Source organism: Epinephelus fuscoguttatus, linkage group LG9 (genome assembly GCF_011397635.1).
Source record: "Epinephelus fuscoguttatus linkage group LG9, E.fuscoguttatus.final_Chr_v1".
NCBI classification, from domain to species: Eukaryota; Metazoa; Chordata; class Actinopteri; order Perciformes; family Serranidae; genus Epinephelus; species Epinephelus fuscoguttatus.
The window spans coordinates 20857325-20884397 of record NC_064760.1 but is presented as its reverse complement, the minus strand read 5'-3'; the positions used below and the strand labels follow the sequence as shown (position 1 = coordinate 20884397).

General features: G+C 41.0%; 1 protein-coding gene across 1 annotated transcript; it reads left to right on the top strand.

Moving 5' to 3' along the window:
• The first annotated feature begins 1022 nt into the window (after positions 1–1022).
• Positions 1023–26507, top strand: zgc:152774 (uncharacterized protein LOC553526 homolog). The gene is made up of 17 exons (XM_049586020.1): positions 1023–1143; positions 1235–1307; positions 4218–4350; positions 5912–6133; positions 6232–6378; positions 8288–8441; positions 10746–10874; positions 12237–12356; positions 12458–12561; positions 12941–13069; positions 14619–14735; positions 16701–16778; positions 19224–19263; positions 19377–19777; positions 20947–21469; positions 23665–23843; positions 25900–26507. The coding sequence occupies exons 1-17, from the start codon at positions 1105–1107 to the stop codon at positions 26054–26056; spliced, it is 2745 nt and encodes a 914-aa protein (XP_049441977.1). The 5' UTR covers positions 1023–1104; the 3' UTR covers positions 26057–26507.
• Positions 26508–27073: the final 566 nt, after the last annotated feature.

The following is a 27073-nucleotide window of genomic DNA, read 5'->3' as shown; positions in this document are numbered from 1 at the left end:
TAAGCTAGCTCGGGCCATGCTAAAGTTAACGATATTTTAACGGAGCAAGGCAAGCTAATTGCTAGCGTGCTCAGTTGAAAAGAAAAAATAACAATGCTTTGAGATGGTATGATCACATAATTCTGTTTGAGCTATAACAGGTGCTGTGTTCTATGTTTTATTTCCCAATTGCTCTTGGAAAGAAGAATAGAATACTGTAAATAAACTGTTACCATTGGAAACCGCCGCTTTTGGTTCAACGCTGGAAGTCGCACCCATAATTCACACAAGGTATCATGGGGGCTAGGAATAAGGTGGATACACAGTGATAGAGGGTATACTGTCATTTAGTTAGACCATTACAATTCACCACCCCTGAGATAATCAAGTACAGGGCTCCAAATTCAGACAAATATTTGAACCTTATTCTTAATAAAAAAAAAAAAAAACCTTAACCTTTCAAAATATAATACTTTCATCAGCTCTCTTATCCACATATCACATGCTGGTGCACTATCTGACTTCCACATAAGTAGAATAAGTTTCCTTGCCACAACCATACCAGTGGGTTAAACTAGTGGGTTAAACAGACTTTTCCACCAAGTGTTACAGCTAACCCTTTGCCTGTTACAATTAACCCCACCCATGGGGCAGGCTGTAACATTTCACCTCCACTACTTCTGCAGTATGTTCAGTGCAATTGTAGAAGAAAGGTAAGTTTAAAAAAAAGACATTAACTGTTTGTTTGTAGCAGAGATGTGCATATTAGAATAAAACACTTTAACATTCAGCCCAAACTAAAACGTGTCAGGTTGTGCCCCGGTCTCCCCTATTAATGGGACCAGGAAAAGTGAAAGTGTGTGTGAGAGCTTAATCAGCCACAGGTAGTGTCACAGATAACTCATGAGAAACAGAACATGGGGGGAAATATGCACAAATTGTCCTTTGAGTGTTTGAGAGAGTACAGAGATATGCACGAAAGAATTCACTCTTCACTGGTGCACAGTCAGTTGACTTCCTTTGACAGCCGGCAGGACGCTACGCCCACTGCTTGTGTCCGCTTACGTGCATGCGCGCAGAAAACACACGACAGGCGCCACAAGAGGCAAAAACACAGACGCAGTAATGGCGAGGTTAAGCGAGCATGGGATCCGCCTGAGTTCCGTATGTACAGTATTTCACATTTTTCATATGTGCTCCAGGATGTGTGAAACTGAAACACTCACTTGTGTTTTGTTTTTATTTTCTTGTCAAGATGAGCCCTTCCTTCCTGAACAGCAACTCCACAAGTCACACCTGGCCCTTCAGCGCGGTGGCAGAGCTCATAGGTAGGTCTCACTGTCAAGTCTTGCGCTTAAACGTGTACTCGTGCGCACCTGCAGCTCTGGTGCGCTCTGCACAACTCGTTGCAGCTTTCACTAATGTCATGCACTCTTTGGCAAAAGTTGACTGCGTGTGTTGAAGAGATATTTGTGTTGGTGCTAAGATGGACCGAGTGGACTTCCTCTTTCCCACAGTAAACGGTTTTATCACTGTGGCACGCTTGTATGTTGACAATATACAGGAGTAGCATGGTAATAATTATGTTATTAAGTTATTACAAAAGAGCTTGCTGTATTTATGGTGTCTGCTTCCTCCCTGCATTGGTCACAGTATTCCTCAGATTCTTACAGCCTGCACTAAGATCAGGTTTTATAGTACTTTTATATGTTCTGATCTCTGATATCTGTGTTAAAGGGACACATGATGTGGACTTTAGTAGCCTACAGCATGAATCACTGGATGATCTGTCCCTCCTCATGATCAAAGCCTCTGTGTCTCTGCTGTCAACACTGTCAGTCCTCCACTGTGTGCTCTGTGATTGGCTCAGACGTGTTGACCTTCTGTTGGCTGCTGAGTTTTAACAGGAAGAACAGTGTGAGTGCGCTGTGTAAATGCAGAGGCGCTGACATCACTGCTTTCTCTGCTCACATGATGCAATGAGCGAAGAGCCAAGTGCATTTTTTTCACTTTGGGTTCATATCTTAGCATTAAAACATATGTTTGTAAAGTGAATTCCCGTGGTTCTCAGAGCAGAGACTCAAATTAGAACTCTAAATCGTGTAAAATCAGTCTTGTATGAGAGTGGTTTTGATAAAGATATGAGATGAGATAAACACACCAAGCAAGGAAGGGCCACAGCAGCAAAGGACAACCACAGATGCATGGTTAAGATTAGAGAAGTAAACTAGTACTAGATTATAATATGTGTGTATTAGCATCTAAAGTCTGAAGCATAAAAATAGCAATAGACTCAAGCGGTTATATGGTAATGTCACTGTTTTATTAATAGTGCTTATGTCTAGTTGTTTTTGCTTATGTGCTTTGCTATGTGCTTTTGTCTATGGTTATATGTTTGCTCTGTGCTTATGTATGTTATTTTAATGTATTTTTGTCATATACACATATACCATCAACCTGCAAGGAACTGCAGATGAAAATGAGCCTGTACGGCTAAATCTGGCAAATTTATGTGACTTAAGTGATTGTGTTAATTAATGTGACTGTCCCTTTCTAAATAAACATAAACCTATTGGAACATGTGTCTTGTTTAAGGACTTTGAGGAATTATTATGTCTTGTTTAAACATTTGAGGTGGGATTTATTGTATTGTTTGAGGACATTGGAACTTTATTATTGTCTTTTTTGATGTTTAAGGACATTGGAACTTTATTATTGTCGTATTGTTTGAGGATGTTGGAACTTTATTGTCTTGTTTGAGGACGTTGGAACTTTATTATTGTCATATTGTTTGAGGACATTGGAACTTTATTATTGTCTTGTTTAAGGACATTGGAACTTTATTGTCTTGTTTGAGGACGTTGGAACTTTATTATTGTCGTATTGTTTAAGGACATTGGAACTTTATTGTCTTGTTTGAGGACGTTGGAACTTTATTATTGTCATATTGTTTGAGGACATTGGAACTTTATTATTGTCTTGTTTAAGGACATTGGAACTTTATTATTGTCTTGTTTAAGGACATTGGAACTTTATTGTCTTGTTTGAGGATGTTGGAACTTTATTATTGTCGTATTGTTTGAGGACATCGGAACTTTATTATTGTCTTGTTTGAGGACATTTGAACTTTATTGTCTTGTTTGAGGACGTTGGAACTTTATTAGTCGTATTGTTTGAGGACATTGGGACAATGTTTCATTTTTTGTTCTTACCAGGTCCTACTGATCCACAATAGCTAGGAGAAATTAAAAATGTACACCACACAAAACTTTGGGTCTCAGGAGGATATAACTCATCCGTTTAAATGTTTTAAAAAACAGCACCCAGACGTAAAAGCTAGCTCCATTCTTCTTCCTGTCAGGGAAACCATGGATTCAGTGTCCTGACAAAACAGAATTTGTGCAACCTGCACACACACAAAACTTCACCATGATGAAAATGATAAAATACAATGCAAATCTATTGAAAAAAGCCAGCTCATGACTGCTTACAACCAATAGCACACACTTATGTGCAATGTGCAGAGGCAGAGTCGAGTACAACAACTCCCCACATTACGGAATATGAAGCATTTGACTTGTAAAACATGTAAAATCATGCATTAATTTTTCAAAAGGGCCATTTTCTGGAAAGATTAAGTAAAAATTTAGCAAAAACATTAACCTGCAAGTTGCTCTTTAAGGCTTAAAGTTACACATATTTGAGGGTGGGCCGCTTTCAGTGACGGACTGTCTGCCGATAGTGTCCTTGGCTTGTCAGTTAGATCCACCCCTCACTCCTCCATAGCTCCGCCCTCTCGCCCAAATTTGGTCACTTCTGGCTCCAAAACCAAGATGGCGACAGCCAGAATGCCGAACTCAAGGCTTCAGAACTGGAGTCCACAAACCAGTGGGTGATGTCATGGTTGCGATGACCGTCATCTTTAGAGTCTATGAATAGACTCAATGGGAACTGACTGGGCAGAGTTAAGCCCACACAGTCAAGCTTGACTGTAGTAAATGTCCTACACAGTTTAAGCTCCAACTTCCTCATTCAGGATGAGCTAACAGCCATCTTATTGTTCCTGTGTATGACACGGTTTTCCTGTGCAATGAGGTAATGATAAAAAATGATGGATAAACTCTTTTTAGTAAAGCGGTGGTAGATTTATGCTTGGATGACATCTGCCTCTACACTACAATCTTTCTGACCATCTCTCTTTCCCTGTCAATAATTTATTTATCTTCTACATATTGTAGACAACGCGTCAGATCCTGGTGTACTGGCCAAACAGATCTGGATAGATGTAATAGATGAATCCGGTCACCTATGTCTAACCTTCACTGATAATGGCAGCGGCATGACACCCAACAAGCTGCACAAGATGCTCAGGTAAGACACATGTATGCACATCCACATGAAGTTTACATGTGAATGAAACACGTGCTACAGATTTTAAAAGCGTGTTGCATCAGACACATTTTACTCGCATGATGTCACACACACTGATAGTGTTCCTCTCTCCTGCGTGTCAACCACAAAGAGTGACTCACCAGCATTTTTGTCTTTAGACACGTGTCACAGTGTCTAAAGAATTCAAACATGCAAAGCTACACACATACACACAGAGCTGAAACGATTCGTTAATTAATTAATGAATTAATGAACTTGTCATTATGAAGTAAACGTTGATTGCACAATGTAGTGGCTATACCATCAGCATTCAGATTGGTTCCCTATAAGCCTCACTTTTATTATGCAATTCCGTCCCCCATGGAGCACCATCTCCCAAAAAGTAGAGGCTCAGTTTTGCAGTGCAAAGGGAGTGCATCAACCATTGCACAACCACAACAGGGAGACCATAGCCCATAGCGCGGGGTAAAATAATCGATTCAACAGGTTCAAATTGATCTTCATTTGAATGATCCTATGTTGGTTCAGAAAACCCGAGATCAATCTTTTGATATGTGCATTTTCCCACGGATGCATGAAGCTTTGACCCCGTTAACCTCGCCAGTATTAAACAAGCACCAGCGCTAAATCATTAAAGATTGCAGTATTGTTAAGCTCCGATGTTAGCAGCTCTTTTATCTGTACTTAATGTCATGTATTACCATGCTGCAGCCTCTTCGCTGCTCTGTGCTGCTCCTTCATCACACACACACACACACACACACACACACAAATATGGAGCAAACAGCGGAGCATAGAGGTCGCTGTGGAGACAGTGAATTGGAGTTTACTTAATTTAATAACAACCATGCTCATTACTGTTACTGCGATAAAACCTTCATGAGTAAAAAACAAATATTATATCAATAAGCCTGCTTATTGATTTCAGTCAATCAATGCTCTGTCCACAGTCTCTCTTCCCCTGCAGCTAACATCGTGTTTTACAGAAGCACAGCGCATTAGCCCAGGTAATAGTGACAACACAAGCTTAAACCAAAAAGATCTTTCTGTAGGGCATTTAACTGTTCCGCTTAGTTTGCCACGTATGTTAAACTTTACCAGCGCTACCTGCAGGCAGTGAAATCACCTCAGCAGCAGAGGGAGGAGCAGAGACGACAGGAGGAATGTCTCATACTGACAGATGTCTGTGTTTATCATTCTTTCTAAACTTTACTCTATTTGATTGACATGTTAGATTTGTCACCAGTGAGGGACTATCAAGTTTACATAGTGACTTTGCCGTTGTAGTAATACTGCTGCTGCTCTACAAAGAACCTTTTAGTTATGTATAAAATATTCAGTAATCCTGTTCTGAATTTGTTCCTTTTTTAAACAATTCTGTGCACAATTTCTCTCTCTTTTTTTTTTTTTTTTTTACATTTTTTCTTGCCTCTATTAATTAGCGATTAATGATAACAGTGTATTCTACAAGTTCTATCTCTAATGTACACACAGATGCGCGTCCTTCTGTCCTCACTCTCCCCTTCACCTTTACGTCCAGCTTTGGTTTTACAGAAAAGGGTTCGGGTAAGGCCAGTCAGCATGCCATCGGCGTGTACGGCAACGGTTTCAAGTCTGGCTCCATGCGTCTGGGCCGCGACGCGCTCATCTTCACCAAGAACGGCGGCTGCCAGACCGTGGGAATGCTGTCTCAGACCTACCTGGAGAACATCAAGGCCCAGGCCGTCATTGTCCCCATCGTCCCCTTCAACCAACAAACCAATATCCTCCATAAAACAATATTTTTTTACACTGATTGATAGAGAATATGTTTGTCATCTTGCAAGCTCCTTTATGGTCTGACTTTAACTCAGTGTTACAGTCTCTGGTGGTGACCGAGGACTCAGAGGCCAGCCTGGCAGCCATCCTCCAACACTCCATCATCACCTCCCAGGAGCAGATACTTGCACACTTTGACTCCATTCTCTCCAAGAAAGGCACCAAGATACTAATCTGGAACATCCGCAGGTCAGAATCACACATTAGCTCCTGCTGAATTTAGGTGAAGAGTAAGTGTTAAAAGATTTTTCTCACCTGCATGTTCGTACTTCAAAATTCACTTCGACATTCTGTGAAATACACTTATTAGCTTTCTAGGAGGGATAATAAGTCTAATAGCAGTCTTGTGTCTGTCCATTAAATATGAACTACAGCAAGGAGACAGTTAGCTTAGCTTGAAGACTGAAAGCAGACAGAAATAGTTTAAAAAACTGTGCCATGCACCTTTAACGCACAGTTATTAACATGTTTTATTTCACAAATTGTCATTTTTACACTTCAACTATCAACTATATAGGTGTGCTTTAAAGGTGCTGGTAGACAGACTTTGTAACCTTCGGACAGAGCCAAAGTAGAGGTTCCCCCTGCTTCCAGTCTTTATTTGAAGCTAACCGTCTCCTGGCTGTGGCATCATGTTTCCATACAGACATGAAGGTGAAACTGATCTACTCATCTATCTCTTGGTAACACAGACAATAAGCATATTCTCCAGAATGTTGGAACTATCCCTTGACATGAGATTGATGAATATGCAAACACAGACTCAAACAAAGACAGGCAAACAAACATGAACACACACACACACTCACACAATATGATATTTGTTTAAGTATGCTTTTACACAAATCCATGCAAAAGAACACGTCCGGACACAAGGCCTCATAACATCATCACTGTATGAAATGCAGAGAAAATTTGAGTGTATAGATTTGAAGTCCCTTTTCTTTGTTGCTCTCTTCGTGGCATAGTTCTCTCGACCAAGGGCGTGCTTTCACACCTAACCTCTTTGGTTCAGTTAAACCAAACACAGGTCCATTTGCCCCTGTCAGTCGAAGACTGGTGCAGACCAGGCAAACCGAGATCGCCTGAAAAGGTGGACTCTGATCTGCTTCCAAGTGGTTGGTTTGTGGTGTGAAAACAAACAAACCAACCAGCATGATTTCAAAGGCTAAACTACTAAAAACTTCATCTGTTGATCATGAAATGTTTTGGGAAGTAATCTTATATCTGATCTGTATAAAGCCCTGTATTCAGCCCATTTATGCAAATAATTTGGTAACCATGGTAACATGTATGCACATCGGCGCAGGTACTTCCCCTGCTGTGTACTTTGTCAGTTTATTAAGTCCATTAAAAAGTGTGTGACAGTGGCAGCAATAAGCTCTGAATCATTACTTTACGAGACGTTTCCTTCCTGGTAGTCGATTTGCACTTTGTAGTCTAATTATACTGCTGATGTTAATAATCAGTTATTTCTTTTTGAACATTTTGTGACTTCAAAGAACATAAATATACACCTCAGATACATTAAAGCTGCATAAACTTCTGTCAGTCAGGATTTGATGATGCAGTATCACAGTTTGCACACCTGTCCAGTCAACAAGTGGCCTCTCAGTCTGTGTAACTTCATGTTTTCCCCTCTTGGTCTGTTTGTAAAACATCAGTGTGAGCAGGAACCAAACCAAAACTACAATGCAGTAACGTGTCTTTTTTTTTTTTCTTCCCTTGGACCAAATTAACCGCGCTACAGGTGTGAAAGCACACTTTGAGCGGCAGTTCATGTTAAAGGGGTTTTTCAGACTGTTTCACTTCCTCTTTACATTGGAGTCAAAGAGTGTCACCACCATGTTGATCATTATCACACACTCGGTATTGCGCTCATGAAGACTGGCCAGAGTAAATGAGATTGTGCTGATTGAACTCCAGCAGAACTCATATTGGTTTGTACATCAGGGCCCATTTGACACATTCGGACCCAGTTTGTGTAGCTTTAACACTGGAAAACCTGATTTTATTTTTGCAGCTTCGTCTGAGAGCAGTGATATAAAATGTGTCATTACCTGCTTTAACCACTGCTCCCTTTCATGTTACCCTGAAGGGCCAAAGATGGCAAGCCAGAGATTGACTTCCAGACGGATGTGAGTGACTTTCGTTTGCCTGAGATTCAGATCGAGGAGCTGAGGAAGGGTCTGAGGAACAGTGGATCCCTGAGAGCCGAACATAACATCCCCGACATGCACTACAGTCTCAGGGTGAGTTGGACAAACGTGATCACTAGAGACACAGAGGAGAGGTTTGGATGTCCGCTTGCTTTTGCAACAAAACATCTTTGGGTCTGGTTTTTGTTTAGTGATGTCCTTTCAGTCCTGTAGATCAGTGGTTCCCAACTGGTCCAGCCTTTCTCCTTAGTCTTTAGTTCAAGGTCCACACAGTTTAATAAATTCAGCGTCATACTTGCGTTTGGCCATGTCGCTGAGCTAGTTTACTGTCCTTCAAAAAAAATAGTAGGACATGAAGAGGAAAAGTAAAAAAAATAAAATAAAATAAATCACTCAGAAAACTTCCGTCATCCATCTGGAGGATTGGAGTCAGCTAAGTTCAAATGTAATCTTTACGGTGTTGGGTTAAACTCGTCTCAAGTTGAATGCAATTATATTATGCTGTGGCAAGTTATATAATAATAGTAATAATAATGATAATACTTTATACGTATATAGAGCTTTTCATGACACTCAAAGACGCTTTACAAATTCAGGGACACAAAAAGAAAAAAAATGAGGAGAAGAAACTTTCACTGATTGTAAGCAGCGTTGAATAGGTGAGTCTTGAGTGATGTTTTGAATATGGAGAGAGGGGGAGTCTCGGATGGGTTTGGGGAGTGAGTTCCAGAGGGTGGGAGCAGCGATGGAGAAGGCCCTGTCCCCACAGGATTTGTGCTTGGTCCGGGTGGGGTGGGACAGGAGGTTGGCATTGGCAGAGCGCAGTGGGCGGGTGGGAGAGTGATGATGGAGGAGCTCAGACAGGTAGGGTGGGGCCTAGTTATTGAGGGCTTTGTATGTTATGAGGAGGATTTTGAAGTGGATTCTCTGGGGGATGGGAGCCAGTGGAGTTTATGGAGAACAGGGGTGATATGGTCACGGGGTCGAGAGTAGGTGAGTAGCTGAGCAATAGAGTTCTGGATATGCTGGAGCTTATTGAGGGTTTTTGAAGATGAGCCATAGAGTAGACTGCTGCAGTAGTCCAGGCGGGGGGTGATGAAGGCGCTCACTCAAGCCAATCTTCTTTACTATATAATGACGAAAACTCTGTCTGTGGGTGTGTCTGTTCCACGAAATTTGGCACAGTGGTAGAGGGTCATGGGAGGATGCAAATGAAGTAATATTACATCAATTGGCCAAAGGGGGGCGCTATAGCAACCGATTGAAATTGCAAACTTTGAATGGGCATATCTCATGCCCCGTATGTCGTAGAGACATGAAACTTTGCTCAGAGATGCCTCTCCTCATGAGGAACAAATTTGCCTCAAGAAGCCATAACTTCCGGTTATATAGGTTTTCCGCCATTTTGAATTTTTTGAAAAACACTTAAAATCGATCTCTTCCTAGGAATTATGACCGATCTGCATGAAACTCTGTGAACATAATCTAGGGACCAATATCTAAAGTTCCCTCTTGGCAAAAGTTGGAAAACTTACTAAAACTGAGCTTCTATAAGGCAATGAATATTGCGGAGGGCGTGGCTCATCACATAAAGGTGTATAACATCTCATGGGTTTCACCGATCACCACGCAGCTTTGTAGGCATATGACCACACATAATCTGAGGGGACCCCTCCATTATTGACCCGATCAAACAAAATGGGGGCGCTAGAGAGCTAATTTCTTATCTAGGCCTAACCGCCATATCGATTTTACTAAACTTGGTAGATATGTAGAACAGGACGCCTCAAGGTGACTGGAGAAATTTAACTCTAATTGGCAACTGGGTGGCGCTATAACAACAGAAAAATGCTTAAAAATGGCTAAAATGCAACCAATCGCTGTGGCTCCACCTGTGGCCGAATGGTTTTTGTTTTTTTACTAATTTTTGGTATGACTAAGTCATGGTATGGTATGCTTTACTCAATGGGTATGGACTAGTCTGTGGGATTTTAGTGTTAGTAGTTAAGATGGAGGTAAGAGTAAAATTCAGGACAGGACATGTAGTGGTTGTGGTTAATGTGTGGTAAGCCTCTACAGTACATAGCAAATACAAATCCTATGTAGAAGTGTGTACGGCAGGGTGTAGGTGTTCGTGTGCCAGTTTCACGCACTAACTGGAGTACTCCTTCACAATCGCAGACATGTCTGTGGTTTTGTAGTAACCCAGCTCCAGTTTCCTTTCACATTGTTTTTTGTAAATTTCATCTCTAATCTGACAATCTTAAAACTCATAATTAGATGCAGTTTACTTAGAAAATAATGTGTGTTAGCAGATTTTGTCAGACCAAAGAATAAATCAAAAGCAGATGTTTGAAATTTATCGTCTCTCTGTGTGTGTTTCTGTGTGTGTCTCAGGCCTACCTCAGTATCTTGTATCTGAAGCCGAGGACACAGATTATACTGCGGGGGAAGAAGATCCTGGCTAAACTGGTGTCGAAGAGGCTGAAACTGATTGAGCATGATGTGTACAAACCCCAGTTCAGCGTATCCTGACACTATCTGTGTGTGTGTGGGTGGGTGTGTGTGGTATAAAGCCAAGGTATTACCTGTATGTGTACCTTTATTTAGGTGCAAACAGGAAGTGGGAAGTTGGAGATAAATCACAAGAGTTGCTTTTGCTGGGATCTGACAAGGCAACAGATGCATCAGAGGAGAAAACGAAAGTCGTGTGGTTTATATATCAGTTTAGAGTGCGTTATTGTTTCACTTTCAGATTTTTGTTTGTCTCATCTCCTCTCAAGAACAGCACATGGAGAATATTTGACTTGCGACTTTACTTTGGCCCAGCAGAGACGTTCACGTAATGATCATTTTCATTTTTAATTAATTTACCCATTCATTTCTGGATTCATCAATTAATCATTTTCTCAATAAAATGACAGAAAATAGAGTACCCGCAAGGTGCAAGGTGATGTCTTCAGGTGGTCTGATTTATCAGACTCACAGTCCAAAAATCCATGACTTAACTAAACTTAATTATTCAGTTTGTGTTCATGGTGTATGACAAAGAAAAGCATCAATTTCTCACACGTAATAAGCACAAACCCAGTAAATGTTTGGCTTTTTTGCTTAAAAAATGACCAAAACAATTCAGTTATCAAAATAGTAGCTCTATTTACTGTTGATCAACTAATCGATTAACTGACTAATCGTTGCAGCTCTAGAGGCTACTACAGACAATACAGTTTAAAAGTTTACGTTAGTTAGGCTATATATGTGAACCTCTTCTACATGATTTAAATCTATTCGCTGTCACAATGTTTTTCTTTGTTTGTTTTTTTCACCAGTGGTCAGAATGGTAACACACTGTGGCTCTTAAATTTGTTTTACATTATTGATCGAAATGTTTAATGCCACCCAAATCCACCAAGGTATACCAGAGGTAAGATAAAAGCCATGCAACTATGAAATCATGCTGTTTCCATCTGCAGTCAGTGTTAATGCTGAGAAATGTCTGTGATTTGGAGAGCTTCAGATTCAGATTCAGATAACTTTATTAATCACACCAGGGGCAGAGGTGAGTCATGTCACTGCTTTAACAATAGCTAATTGTTTGGGCTGAGCAGCAAACCACAGTTGGCAGCAGCTGAAGTGTGCCTGTAGCGCAGAGTACTTAGAACTGTTCAGCACCGAAAGCAGTTAAAAACCAACTTCCTGTCATTTAAAATTGTAATTTTATTTGCATTTATTTTATAGTTTATATGCATTTATATTCTTGTAATCAGTATCAACCATAAAATATAAATTTAGCTATTGCGTCTGTTCACCACTGATACCTTGAGCTTGCACAATATTTGTATTACCTAATATTATTCCAGTGCTGTTACCTTGACTACTGTCTGCCAGAAAGAGAAGGTGAAGGTGACCTTTGGGCTGAACCCGAAAAACAGAGACCACTATGGCATCATGATGTACCACAGGAACCGGCTCATTAAAGCCTATGAGAAAGTGGGCTGCCAGCTGAAGGTAGAGGAAAATTAATTCACTGTATGTCTTCATGCTCTGCTCCAAATTCAGTATGAAGGATATCTGCCTTTGCTCAAATCTCACCTCCCAATTCTCCACAGGCGTCAGGTCAAAGGGCAGGAGTCGGGGTCATCGGTATCATCGAGTGTAACTTTCTCAAGCCTGCTCACAACAAGCAAGACTTTGAATACACCAAAGAGTACAGGTACAGCACACACATGCAAAGACAAAACCAGACACACACACAAGAGGCTTTCTGCTAATGTGAGCTGTGGTGTTAGCTGGCTGTGATGCTGCAGCAGATAAGGGCACTGCTACATATAGTGTTTACAAACTTAAGAGGACACGTAGCACCAGAGACTCATGCAACTCTTCCTCTTTCATTTTTTTCTGCATATGTGGCGCCAAGCGTTCTATAGCAGGGAAGCCGAAATTGGTCACCGTAAAAGTCATTTTGACCACAGACGTTCTTTTCTTTTAGTGTGTCAAGAATTTAATGCCTAACACACTCTTAGTTGTGATGTTGTGTTTATGATATTAAGAAAAACAGTTAAAAAAATTGAATGTCTTTTTCTTCTCCCAAGACTCACCCTGGGCGCTCTGGGCCTAAAACTGAACGACTACTGGAAAGAGGTGACGGAGAAGAGGGCCAGAGAACGAGAGTTTCAGGCTCTAGAGAAGGAAGTAAATGAAGAGGAGCATGATGCCGACGAGTGAGTGATGACTGTTTTTATCTGTCAGTTGTAGTGCTAAAAGTGAAAACAAAGTTCTCCTTTTCACCTACAAGTGTCTTCATAAGGTGCTTGAAAGAAAATGTACTTTCAAAGGGACACTTCACCCCAAAATCAGATTTTCACTTACCTGTAGTGCTATTTCGCAACCTAGAGGTTGGCCCCCAGATAAGTGGACGAAAATGGATGGATGGATTGTTTGGGTGTGAGTTGCCATTCAGCTTGTGGTGCTCAAAGCGCCAAAAAAAAAAAAACACATTTGAAAAACGTAGCAGTAATGTCTCTTTTCGGAAAACACAGTCCAGCCACTCAAACTAATCCACATACCTCGTTGTTAGCAGCTCCATGTAGGAACTATTTTCTTTTGCCAAACTCGACCCATCAACCATATCACCGCGAAGAGGGAAGCGTGCATCTACTGCTAGCTCACCTAGCACCACTGAGCTAGCTAATGATACGACTCAGCTGAGGAGAACACCATTAATGTTTACATCTTGCGCTGTCACAGGCCTCTCGTCCATGAGTAGATGCACTCTTCCTTCTGTGCAGTGATATGGTCAGTGAGTTTAGCTCGGTAGCAACAAAATACTTCCCACATGAAGCTGCGCACAACAAGGTCTGTGGATTATCTTGAGTAACTGGGTCAAGATTTCTCCAAAGAGACATTAATGTTAAGTTCTTCAAAAGTATTTTTTGGCGTGTTGAGGACCACAAGCCAGGCAGACATTTCTATGACCGATATCTCCAACACTCTGCAACTCACACCAAAACAATCTAGATTGAAAAATGGCAGGCGGGAGGAAATTTTTTGTTTTTTATTTTGGGGTGAACTGTTCCTTTCAGTGTGAGCTACATGTTCAGTGAGTGTTCTGTGTGCTACTGAAAGAGAATTGTGGTTCATTTGGTCTGTCTGGCTCTAAATCAGCACACCAAACCGTTAAAACCACTTGGTGAGTAAAATAACTTGTCCACGTTCTGTAGACTAATAATAATGTTGGTAACAGTCCAAGAAAGTGCAAGTCAGTTGATAACCCTCTCATGTAGGAACTTGTCAATTAAACTGAAATTGAAGGTAGGTACTTTGTTTTCCAAAGCTTGACACCAGAGAGGAGAGACGCTGCTTCTTGATCTGTTCTCTTGACAGTAGCAAAGAGGAGTAAACATGCTGAGGCAGGAGCTGTTATAACCAACTGAGCATTATTTGTATGCTGTGCAAAACCAGGAACTAAACAGGGCTTCAACAGAAAATATTTTTGTTTTGTAAGTTCCTGTTTAATCAAGAGTTCCCATTGCAGCAAAACTACTGTTCTATTGCAAATAGAATGATGACATTATGGTCGGCTTGGATTTTTGATGTGACATCTGCAGCACCTTTGACCCATATACACTTTATCCTCCACACTAACCTACACTGCTGCCCGTTGTGAACTTGATAAGGGCTACAAATATAAACAGACATACATATACAGACATAATGAAAGAAATGATGATAATACTGACACTTGTCATACATGTACGTCTGTATTTACAGGGGTCCCATGTGGTTACAGTGTGAAGAATGCCTGAAGTGGCGAAAAATCGCTGCAAATCATTATAGTGTGATTCCTGAAAACTGGAACTGCAGCCAGAACCCCAATCCACGTTACAGGTGTGTATTCATGATTATTGTTGTCCTTGAATTGGACTTAAGAGTTGAGATGTTGGAGAGGTTGCATTATGACCTAAGAGCATGGAGTGGAGACACTGGCATATACCACGCAGGAAGGTCCTATTGGAAAACACTACTGAGTTGATATCACTCGTTGGTTTGTGGACTCGTATTTTGAAGCCTTGAGTTCAGCATTTTGGCCATCACTGTCCTCGATTTGGACAAAGGATGGAGCTGATTCATAGGCTGTGGTGACGCCTCACAGACAGCCTGTCACTCAAAGTGGCTACACCCTTAACTTTAAGCTTTGATGAAAGTAAAAGGGTGAGTTAAATAAAAAATCACCCCCTGTACATTTGTCATGAAGGGGGAATTAGCTATAACTGTTTTTTTTTTTACCATGCTGTAAACATGTTTATTTCTGTTGTAAAGTTGAGCATTTTAACATGGGGGTCTATGGGGATTAACTCGCTTCTGGAGCCAGCCTCAAGTGGTCATTCGAGGTACTGCAGTTTTTGCCACTTCACGGTGGCTTTATTTTCGAGCCCTGGAGGTTGCCATTTGATTTTGACCAATACTAGAACACTTACAGTTCTTCCTAACTGGGATCCTCAGAGTTATATCGTAGGCAACTGGACTTGCTTGACCCACCAGACCATCATGTGTGTCGTTAGGGTTAGATGAGTCCAGGTGTAACCCTGCTGACAAAGATGATGGCCGAGTGGGTCAGCAACTCACATGTGACCTTAATGACTCTGTAAGCATTCATACCAACACGGGGTTTGAAGCCTGCGACTCGGCACCAGTCCGTTAGACCTGAAGAAGCCTCTTGGAAGAGAGGTGAAATGTCTTTAAGAAACTCAAGCAAGTCCAGTTGCCTACTATACAGCACTTAGGATTACCATGACCTGGATGACTGAGGATCTTCACCAACATATTCCTAACTTGACACGATGTGAACGAGTGAACATCAGATTGTTTCCATACTTCTCAATGACGATGTCCTAACTTGCGTCAGTGAACAGGCTGAGAATGTAGTTTGTTTGAAAAACTGCTTGACCTTGCCCTATTTTTGTGACACTTCACACACAGCCAGCCTATTTTCAGAGCAACAGTAAGCCTTAGGTCTGATCAGGGCTCACTAGGCTTCCTGAATGTTGTTGTCACTTAGTATCTTTGGACAAAGTTTGTGCTTTGTTCGCTGGAGTTCGCTAGGTGTTACAGTTAGGATATCTCAGATTCTTCTGGTGCATTGATTTTTAACCATTCCTTCCCAAACAGCAAGTCACTTTTATAAAAATAACTTTGTCATATTTGCTGAAACTGTCACTATATTCACACAATGGTACAGTAGACAAATCATGTTCCTCTGTCTCCTTGTAGTGTTCCTAGTGTGTAGTAGTATGGAGTGTCAGTAGTAGGCAGCACTGTTCAAATATCAGTCTAAACTGTTTAGTCGTAAAATTAGAAAGTTTGTGACGCGGCTGCCATGATGTTTTTCACAGATTGTTCATCTCATGTTCTTCTGTGGGAATGTGACAGTTTCAGCAAATATGACACAACATTATTTTTGTAAAAGTTACCACTGTAGCTTGAAGTGGTCACGTGTCTGGGCCTCACTGAGGTTTAGGGGTTAAGAAGCCGACCATCAGCCACAACATCCCTAATTCAAGTCCGTCCTCTTTGTCGTATCTCTCTTGTCCTCGTATCATGTGAACTCTTCACTGCCGAGAAACAAGGCTCCCAGTGCTCCGAAATAAATAGGTGATCACGTGCTCATCTCTCTGATTGATTTGTGAGATGTAAAACCTCTCTAGATAGGCTGTCATGTAGGACTGAAGATATCTATATGTGCATTAACATGGTGGCCAGTGGCTGTGTGCGTGTGTGTGGCTGTAACAGGAAGGCCCTGAGGTGAATTTTAGCAGTAGTTGAGCTGCTCAGCCTGGTCTGCTTGTCTTTCAGAAGCTGCTCTTCACCAGAGGAAGCAGAAGACAGCGAGGAACTGTTAACACCCAGCTACCAGAAAAACCACAAGAAACAGTAAATTCCCATTTCATTTCTTTAGACCTCTCAAACTTTGCCTGTGTGAGAGTCTACACACGTACAGACGTTTCTCACTGCTGCTCTTCCTGTACGTGTGTGTGTGTGTGTGTGTGTGTGTGTGTGTGTGTGTATGTGGGTTTATGTGCCATTTTGGTTTCCATATGTCGGTTTCATGCTCTTATTTCCGGTTCTTGTGACTCAGTCTCTAGTTTTGCTGCATTCTCACTGACAGTGAAAAACACATGGTGACTTGTTACACACATATGCAAAAGAATATTTATGTTGATTTTTTTTTAGTCACTTTGTTCATTTAAAACCCCAAACTTTTTTTAACATCTGATATAACATCTGATATATATATATATATATATATATATTAGTAATATATATATATTAGTACCTGGAATCATCAAATTAGCTAACTGGCTTAGATAGCTACTGTTTATCTGGCAGAAATTAGCGAGATAGCTAGGTTGTAAACTAATAAAGTAAAGACTAACTAACAGTGTGAGATTCCAGTTTCATAAAAGTTTAAAAATACCATAAAAAAGCTCATAAAACTTGGTATCCAGATCTGTATAAACTATAAATATATGGCTGTGGTGTGCCTACTTTTTATTTTCAGTGCCGCCCTACTTCCCTAGTAATCAATAATCCTACCAGCAATCAGGTTGGAGACAAAAGAGCCAATCAGAAATACCTGCCCCGATCTCAAGATCTCAAGTGTCTGAGGGTTTGGGAGTCAAAAAGAGTAAAATTAGGTGAGAGCCTATTCAACAACTGAAGTAGGGCTGCCCCCGACTAAGATTTTTCCTAGTCGACCAATAGTAGTCATTTAGGGCCATTAGTCGACTAGTCGCCCGCATGTTTATTATATTAATTTAATAATTAAATGATATATTTTGGGCGGGGCAACACAATGGTTTGAGTTGAAGGTGTGAGAAAGAATAGTATCAGTAACATTGTTAACACTGTGCTACATTACAGGGAAATACAAAACCGTACTAATGAACCTTCATTAATATAGGCCTATATTTTATCTACAAGTGCACGTCACACACTGAGCGAGCCGCCTGTTAATGACACTGTCAGCAAAGCAGTAATGATTGTGCTAAGTGGCTAATGGGCACGTAGCTACTTCTATGTTTCAGATGATACGTCATGTTTGTAGTCGACCAATGAAGATGAGTTTACATATCACCTTGGGTTCGTCCTTCACCTTCTCAAAATGATCCCACACTTTGGATTTCCTGCCCGACATGTTGTTAACTAGCCTGTGAGTGCAGAGCTGATCCTCTTCCAGGTGCTGTTTATAAGTGTGTAGGTCTATCGTCTGTGGGACAGATGTAAAGCTCTGGGTAGCCCTACACTAACATGATCAACTTTTCCGTATTTACCACAGACTGAATATTTACAGAAGAAGGGAAAGATCTCTGTCAGTTATGATTGGTTGGTAACATGACTCCTGTCTGACTGCTGAGCGTTGCCTCTTCCTGTGTCTGTCCTTCCAAATTAAATTCCCACATGGCCCAGTCATATAGGTTTTGATTTATTTTGACAAGGCGCAGCTCCTAATAGAGATTCATGTTTGTTTAATTTTTTTTTTTTTCCTACGACTAAACGACCAATGAAATCTTGCTGACCAATGACCTCTCTAGTCGACTAACATTTGGTCAGCTATTAGGGGGCATCCCTAAACTGAAGTGACATTTTTAGTCCACTTTGCAAATGCAAGTTATGCTGTGTTCACGTGGAATCAGAGAGACGGTGGACAGCAAACAGTAACATTTTAGTGGGGGAGAGCAGAACGGTGAAATTAGCTGAGGCTGGTGGAAAATACTGTCAATGATAACGGTAGATGGCATCTCCATTTATAGTTGAAATATCTTAAGTTTTTGCCATCCTCCATGATGGGCGACCTAGACAATGACTGTACACTAGGCTACTAAAAAAATACATGACATAGTAAACACAAAATCATTTTACCGATTATATTTTATTCCATTCTTTGTAAACAACACGACATCACCATCGCAACATATCATCATGCATGTTTCGTTTTACTGTCCTGCCACCCCATCAGCCTACAATATGTCTGATTTCATTTGAAGGCAGCATACGTCTGAAACCTCTTGGTTAATTTTCAGTTCAGGGGTGCGATTAATCGTCGTAGACCAAAATCCCCTCTGGATGCTATTAGATAATCATCATATTAAACTCGCCCCATATTAGATAAACGGTTGTGATTCGCCAGAGCCAGTCGGCTAAAAAATCTGTCTGACTCAGAGGGGGACCAGACACATCCGCCAGAGCCAATAAAACATGAGGTCACTGATTCGTGTGGTTTCCAGGCAAATAAAAATGTATAATTTGGAGTCAAACCTCACCATATTTTGAGTATCTGCCCCTCTAAACTCATTAATCTGTTTGTTTTTCCTGCAGAGAGCATTCCAAAAGCAGAAAACGAGAAAAATCATTGGAAGTGAGTGAAAAGTTTGAAACTATTCTGTCTAAAGGTTTCAGTGTGCTGTTTTACTACATATCATCTGCATATATTATGTGTATTGTACATGTGCTTTGTTGTTTGTGTTGCAGATGTGTGAGTTCAAGGACCAAGCGGATAAACATCAGATCCTGTCACGCAGTTCATCAGAGCCGAGCCAGCCCACCTTCCAGTCCACATACACACCTGAACACATAAGAACAGCAGGTCGTCACCACACAGAGGAAAACACACAGGAACAAGATCAGACAAACGTAGATCACCTGGCAGATGCAGACACAGTTACACACATGCATGATGATGCACCAGTGCAAAGTACGGTCACAGCTGACGACACACACACACAACAGAGGCCTGTTGGAAAAGGCACGGTCATTAAAGACCAAGCACAAGTCACACATGTGGAAAATGAGACGAGTGATCACAGGCTCCAGGAAAAAGACACAAACATGGAGTCAGCGGAAACAGAGGAGGACAACGCAGACATGTTTTGGTGGGTTATGTTGCATGTTGACTGTGTACAAGTTCAGACACATGAATAATACAACGTTTCATATCTTACATTTTATTAAAATGCAGCAGTTCGTATGATATCTAACAAATTATTGCCCTACAAATGGCATCGTCACATTACGTACTTAATGTAAAGTTACCAAGGTTCGGTGTAGGATACAAATCATGGTTGGGTGTTAACCGTTACGTAGTCACGTAGGTTAGGAAAGAAAAGTTATGTAGGTTAAGTTTGGAAAAGTAAAGGTAAGATGGTTAGTTTTAGGATAAGAATTATGGTTGGATGTTAATTGTAAGTATTTAGCAGAAAGTTACATAGATTAGGTTAGTAAAGAACAGTTACGTAGGCTAGGTTTAGCAAAGTAAAGTTACATAGGTTAGGTTAGTAAAGTACAGTTACGTAGGCTAGGTTTAGCAAAGTAAAGTTACATAGGTTAGGTTTAGGCAAGTAAAGTTACATGGGTTAGGTTAGTAAAGTACAGTTACGTAGGCTAGGTTTAGGAAAGTAAAGTTACTTAGGTTATGTTTAGGAAAGTAAAGTTAACTAGGTTAGTGTTAGGAAAGTAAAGTTGCATAGGTTAGGTTTACGAAAGTAAAGTTACGTAGGTTAGGGTTAGGAAAATAAAGTTACGTAGGTTAGGGTTAGGAAAGTAAAGTTACATAGGTTAGGTTAGTAAAGTTATGTACTGTAGGTTAGGATTAGACAAAGTTACATAGATTAGTTTTGGACAAGTTGAGTAGGTTAGGTTTAGGATAAGAATCATGGTTGGGCGTTAACCATTACGTACTTAGCATGAGGTTACGTAGGTTAGGCTTAGGAGAGGGTTAGCTAACCCTAACCCTTTTTTAAAGGACACAAACACCGTCCACAGTCCCTAAGACAAAATTCACAACATGCTTTCATCTGAAAAACATTTTGCTGCAGTTCACATTTGGTGATGTTCAGCCTTTCAAAATCTACCTTTTCACAGCGGTAAAAAAAAAAAAAAAAAAAGTTTTGCTCGGGGGCACGCAATTATGTTAACAGGGTGGTCTAGCAAAATTGGGATTTTGTCAGAGTGTGAAGGGTGCCCTGTTTCAAGGATGTTAAAGTGTCTATAAGTTAATTTCACACTGTAAACAAACAAACTGACCAGCTTTTGTCCTTTGCAGCTTCAAAAGGAAACCAGGGTCATTGTTTTACTGTGTGAAAAAGAAGCTATGTGTTCGGGGGGAGCAAAAGTCTGTCCCAGAAAACGTGGCAGAAGAGACGAACCCTGAGAAACAAACAAATATATTTGAAAAACTGTCCTGTAAGACGACCGGCCAGGACAGTATCGGCCAAGTAGAGAAACCAGGTGAAACATCACAGCGAACCCTCACCAACCTCACCTGGACCCACCCACTGCCCCCCACCCAGACTGTGATGGTTTCTCCTCTGAGTCGACCAACAGTGACACTGAGCAGACCACCGCCTCCAGAGACGATTGAACGGGAAGCTAACGTGAGGAAGCTGGCTTGGGTAGAGAAAGAGGCCCAGAGGCTGCGGAGGCTTCTAGGTCTGGAAATCACAAAGACAACTCAAGGGACGATGACATCTCCTGATAGCAGCGCTGAGAAGTCAAATGGAGCGCTGGTGACTCCGCCAGTATCCAAAGCAGGAAGAGAGGTCGGCTGCCAGACGGACACGGCTGAGGTCAGCAGAGTTTATACACAGTATTTTAGGTCAAGAGTGTTGGTTTGCATATGGATGGTAGGGTCATGTCCCATACAGGACAAATCACGTCTCGTATTGATTCAGTAAGGGACGGTGCATTTTGTTTTTCAGTATGGACCCCTAGCTGCAAGTTCCCCCCTTTCTTTCCCCAACCGTTCCTATCTATCTTCAACGGTCCTATAATCCAAAAAAAAACATGCCCCCCCTGCCACAGAGTGTCCCACATGGGGTTCTTTGTCTGTCAGACAGTCCAAAGGAGATGCTAGAATGCAGAGCAATTACATAATACATCTTGAAACATTATGACTTGATTCTCCTTAAATTGCAAGTTTATTTGCGTAATATTACAAAAAAAAAATCTAAAAATATAACTTTATACTGGACCTTTCAGAGAGCACAGATAGGTGGAATATGATTTAATGCGCAGAAAGTTATCAACATTATCAGAAATCTTTCTGAAACACATACGGGCTGTTAATGTCCAGGGGTTTATGAATAAATTAAAATCAATTAATGTGGATAGGTGCCACACATGCTCATTAAAAGAGGTTACATCATCAAACTTAAAGCCATAGTTGGTAATCCTGTTCAGAAATACTTTTTGTTATACTGGGTGAAATAGTCCTTCCATCCTGAGAGTAGTCAATACATAATGTGTTCAGAAAAAGGAATGAAAAAAATCTGACCTCTGTGGCAGCTGCAGGCCTGTAAAAACTCTGACCAATCCCTGCCATTCAGTGCGAATGGAAAGAACCAATCAGATGCCTTCATGTCTCGTATTGCCTGAGCCCCCCTCCGTCCCTCCCTCCCTCCTCCCTGCGCGCACTCATCACATGTCACCGTTGCCGGAAATATTCAGCACACGCAGAAATACTGAGTTAGCAGGAGATTGCTGCGCAATGGCAGAGAAAATGCAGCCAAAAGTATCACTTCCAGTGTTACTTGTAAAGGCTCGCCCCACTAAACAGGCTGAGAAGAGAAAGTCAGAGGCAGAAAAGGCTTTGGATAAAGGGAGAGGACAAAGCAGACATCAACAGCAGTCCAGCTTTTGAACAGTGGAGACAACTGAGGGAGCTGAAGGGCCTGAAAAGTGATGCAGAGGTTGCTGTCTTTCTGTTGGACAGGTAATTTGTTTTGCTTTGGGGGGATTTGTTATTTTACTTGGCTCTCCTCTGCTGACTGCAGGATGCGCGTTCAGGCGTGTCTGGGCTCGTGACTTTGGATGGGGCACTGACGGGAGGGGGAGCAGGGGGTGGAGCTTAGAGGAGGTGCCGCTTCCAAATCTTGCTAGCTCTCCAACATTACCAACTATAGCTTTAAGACACACAGGAGGGCCGATAAGTAAACTTCACCTACATGTGTGTTGACTCAGCAGAGAAAACATTAAAGAAGGAAAGTTGACCTACAGGAAAATAAGTATGTAAACATACAGAATGCCTGAAAGCCTCACTGCATTATATTCTATCATAGCCTGTTTTTATATTTTGAATCGTCACCTGTTGCCTGAATGTAGTGTTTTAATGAAAGATATAACCACCATAAATTAGTGTGTAAAACTTCACCAGAATGCAGGAATTGGGGCGTTGATGTTCAAAATTTCATTGGGGAGGACCCTCAGGCCTCTGTTTAATATGTGTCCCCAACAATGTTGAAACTTACGCCCTTATTTTAGGCTCATTCTGATGATAAATCACAAACAGAGGCAAAGAAAGTACTGCTCTAGACATGGGCAGCAGCAAAATATGTTGAGCAATCTAAAAAAAATCATTAACTGTATTCTATATTAAGACTATTTTCACAGCTTTACCTTGCCATCAGATAGTGATTTCCACCGGAAGCCATTATATTGCTCTCTTTAAAGCCACACTGCACTGAGAGAAACAGTGACTCAACATCTCTGAACACAGGAGCTGCCTCCATTAGTTTGTGTCATTGTGTTTAAAGCAGTTAGATGCCGCTGCCCCAGTCAACAGCAGTCCTTTGCTTAGTTGCCATGTTGCAACTCCTTCCCGCTTTTCCAAACTGATAGCGTGCCGCCCGCCATCTACTGTAGCTAATTTGCTGACTATGGATAAGAACCTCATACAACCCCACTTCAAAAGATCAAAACTATCCCTTTAATCCTAAAAGAAAGCAAACTCCAACTAACCTTCTGCTTTCTATCTTTGCATCAGAGCTCCACCTCATCAGGCAGCCCGACCCAGGCTGCAGAACGTCAGGGGTTGGTGGTCCTGGGTCAGAGACCTGTGTGTGAGCAGAAGGAGCAGCAGCCTGAGCAGAACATATCTAAGAAGAAGACAGAGACTGCGAGCAAGATGATAGCCAGTGACAGCGAGGCCTGTGAAGACAGCAGGTGTGTATTCTAGACAGGCAGTGTACAGGCACCACTGGCTGAACATATTGAGTTTGTTGACTGATGAAAAATTAGGTACTCATACAAAGCTAGTGTGGTGTCGTTCGCGAACATTAAGGTCAAAAGAACAAATCTTTCAAGTGAACGAACTGAACTGAATCACTTCCTGAAACGATCCATTTATTTCTTAGTTCAGTTGAGCTTTCAGTCGCAAGCGAACATGCAAGAGTTCACAGACTCACTCCTGTCACTGCGAGGAAACAGTGCACATTCAGTGATTCTTTCACTAAATGTACTATACAGTGGATGTAAGGCCTGAGCCAACAAGCCCACCCCTCTCCCTCCCTCTAGTGTCTGTAAGTCTCAGAGTAGGACATACCTCATACACCAAAATATTTGGTGCTATTTCCTGCCTCTCTCCCAGCTGACATTGGGTGAGAGGCAGGGTACACCCTGCACAGGTCGCCAGACTATCACAGGGCTGACACATAGAGACAGACAACCATTCACACTCACATTCACACCTGCAGCCAATATAGAGTCACCACTTAACCTGCATGTCTTTGGATTGTGTACCTGGAAAACCCATGCTGACACAAGGAGAACATGCAAACTCCTCACAGAAGGGCTCCCCACCCCGAGTTTGAACCAGGTACTTATTGATTAGGTGCATAATAAGGTAGGACTTTCAAATGATATCTTTATCCAATTACATTTTCCCTTCTCAGCTGAACTAGTCGGTGAGATGAACTAAATGTTCAGCCGTGTTTTAGTTCAGTGTGTGTAACTGTTTTGGTAAAGCACTGAACAATTTGGTGAATTAAACTTTTGGGTAATTTTTTTTAGTAAACAGATTTTAGTGGTTCATGACACTGAAAAAAATGGTTTCACTAATAGCTTTTTTGTTTTTTAAAAAAGATTTTGGTAATGAATAGCAGTAAAAATGAATCAAATGTTAGTGTCTGTAACGTAATTTACTGTCACTACAAGTTATGTACTCTGCAGTTACACCTCCAAAACACTAGTCTGTGGCAGGGTTTCTGTGAAGTGCTGTAAAGTTTAGTTGATTCTAAACACACATTAAACATGGCTTAATAGAGACCATTTCAAACACAAGTACACAAATCTGCTTCACTATAACTCGCAGCATTCACAGACAAAGCACTTGTCTTTGCTGGACACATTTTCCCCACAAATACAACATGCTAATGTTTTTAGCACAAGCCTATGGCATTTTACATTGTATAAATTAGCCTAGTAGCTAGCAGACTTTTCCTCTACTCATATGAAGCCAGGGACAACAGCAACATTTAACAAAGGTAACGTTACAAAATTCGGCTCTATTACAACTCTCAAGGTTCACCAACAAAACAACTGTCTTATATTAAACGGGTTTTCCAAACATATATAACATGCTAACGTTATTAGCACAAGCCTATGGCATTTTACATTGTATAAATTAGCCTTGTGACAAGTAGAGATTTCCTCTGCTCATATGAAGCCAGGATAAATCACACACAAGACGTAAAATGCTATTTTTGTGGAGGCTTTATTGTCTTCACAATTTTGTTATGTCTTATATGTGAAATTAAAGTAAATAAAAGCTTTGTTTCCATGGAGGGAAATGGTTTGAGCTTACAAAAATTAGTTACATTTCTGGGGAGGTGCACGTCTGGCTACACCGTAGGGTTCAGTGTAGGGTATGGCGTAGGTTGTATGTCAACGCAGAGCCTTTACAATAGGTACAGCTTCAATTGGACGCGTAAGTACAAATCCCACATTATGCGAAATTGCAAATGGCCCTATTTAGTGCCTGTGTTTTGTTTGTTTGTTCTGGACTACAGTAGAAACAACATGGCTGACTCCATATGTAGATATAAATGGCTTTTGGTGCCCACACCATTTCTGCCACTAGATGCCCCTGAATCCTTCACACTGGACCTTTAAGTCATGTCCTCATTCATATGTTATAAAATGTGAATTTCCCCTTAATAGAGTTTCACCTGAACGGCTGCTATGTTTAATAGCTTTAATAATGAAGCTGTTCTCCAATCAGATCATCACAGGAGAATCTGCGCAGCATCCGGAACAACGTGGTGGTGCTTCTCACGGCCCTCCTGCCCCAACTGGACCTGGCAGGCATCAGCATGGAGACCACCGACGTGGACAGCATCCTGCAGCAGATCATAGAGGTCAACTCACTGACACTGTGATAAGATCCTGCAGATCTGTGTCGGCAGAGATTGATATGTTTTCTTGTGTTTTTTATGCAGAGTTTGAGTTTGAGTTTAAAGTTTCAGCCTTGAAGTGTTCAGCCTTGTTATACACACACTGATTATCAAATTACCATTGGCTGCACATGCATACTGATAGTAAGTGGCAGTTTTTTTGTCACATGATTTTATTATGTTCCTGGAGCTCATCTATTGTAAGACACATTGTCATGAGCTTTTTTTCCCCCATTTTTGTACAAATTTGATATTTTTTATTTAAAACTCCCCCTCTTTAGTTCCAGTGTGATGTATTGCTATTTGTGTTTTGCTTGTTTTTACTATTTAAATAAGTTTTATACGTTTTTAACAATGTGTCATGTTTGTTTCTTAATTTGTTCGCACATCCTTTATAAACGAGACTTTTCATGTTTGCATTAAAATGCTGAAACCATTTATTGTACACTGTTTTTAACTGTCAGGATTAATGAACACCTTCCTCTTCATCAGTCCAGCTCTAAATGCCGATGTACTGCAGTACCTTTTTTCACCACAGGGAGGCAGTGAAGCCTAGTAATAAAAACAGGCCTTTCTCAAATCCAGGAGTGTTTGAGTAACGACAACCTCGGAAATCTTTCCATCACTTCCTTTGACCATTTTTGGTTTGGGATTTCCATTTTATCTTGCAACCCGCTCCCAGGGCATCAAATAGTGCAATCCTAAATTAAGTAAGTGGCTCTAAATTTTGCACTTTACATCACATTTGTCCAATGTGTGCGAGTTATATTCCATTAGTTATGTAATACAATCTTAATGCACCACATAATCAGCTAAGAGCTCTTAAAGTTTGTCATTTCATTAAATCGTGGTCACAGTTTGGATCAGATCTTACAGTTTATTAAGCACTGTTTCACTGCCTTCAAAGGTACATCTTTCAAAGAAGCCACACTTTATACAAAGGCTGATAAACTGTAACTAATGGCTTTATTAATCACTGATGAATCATCCATTATAACCCAG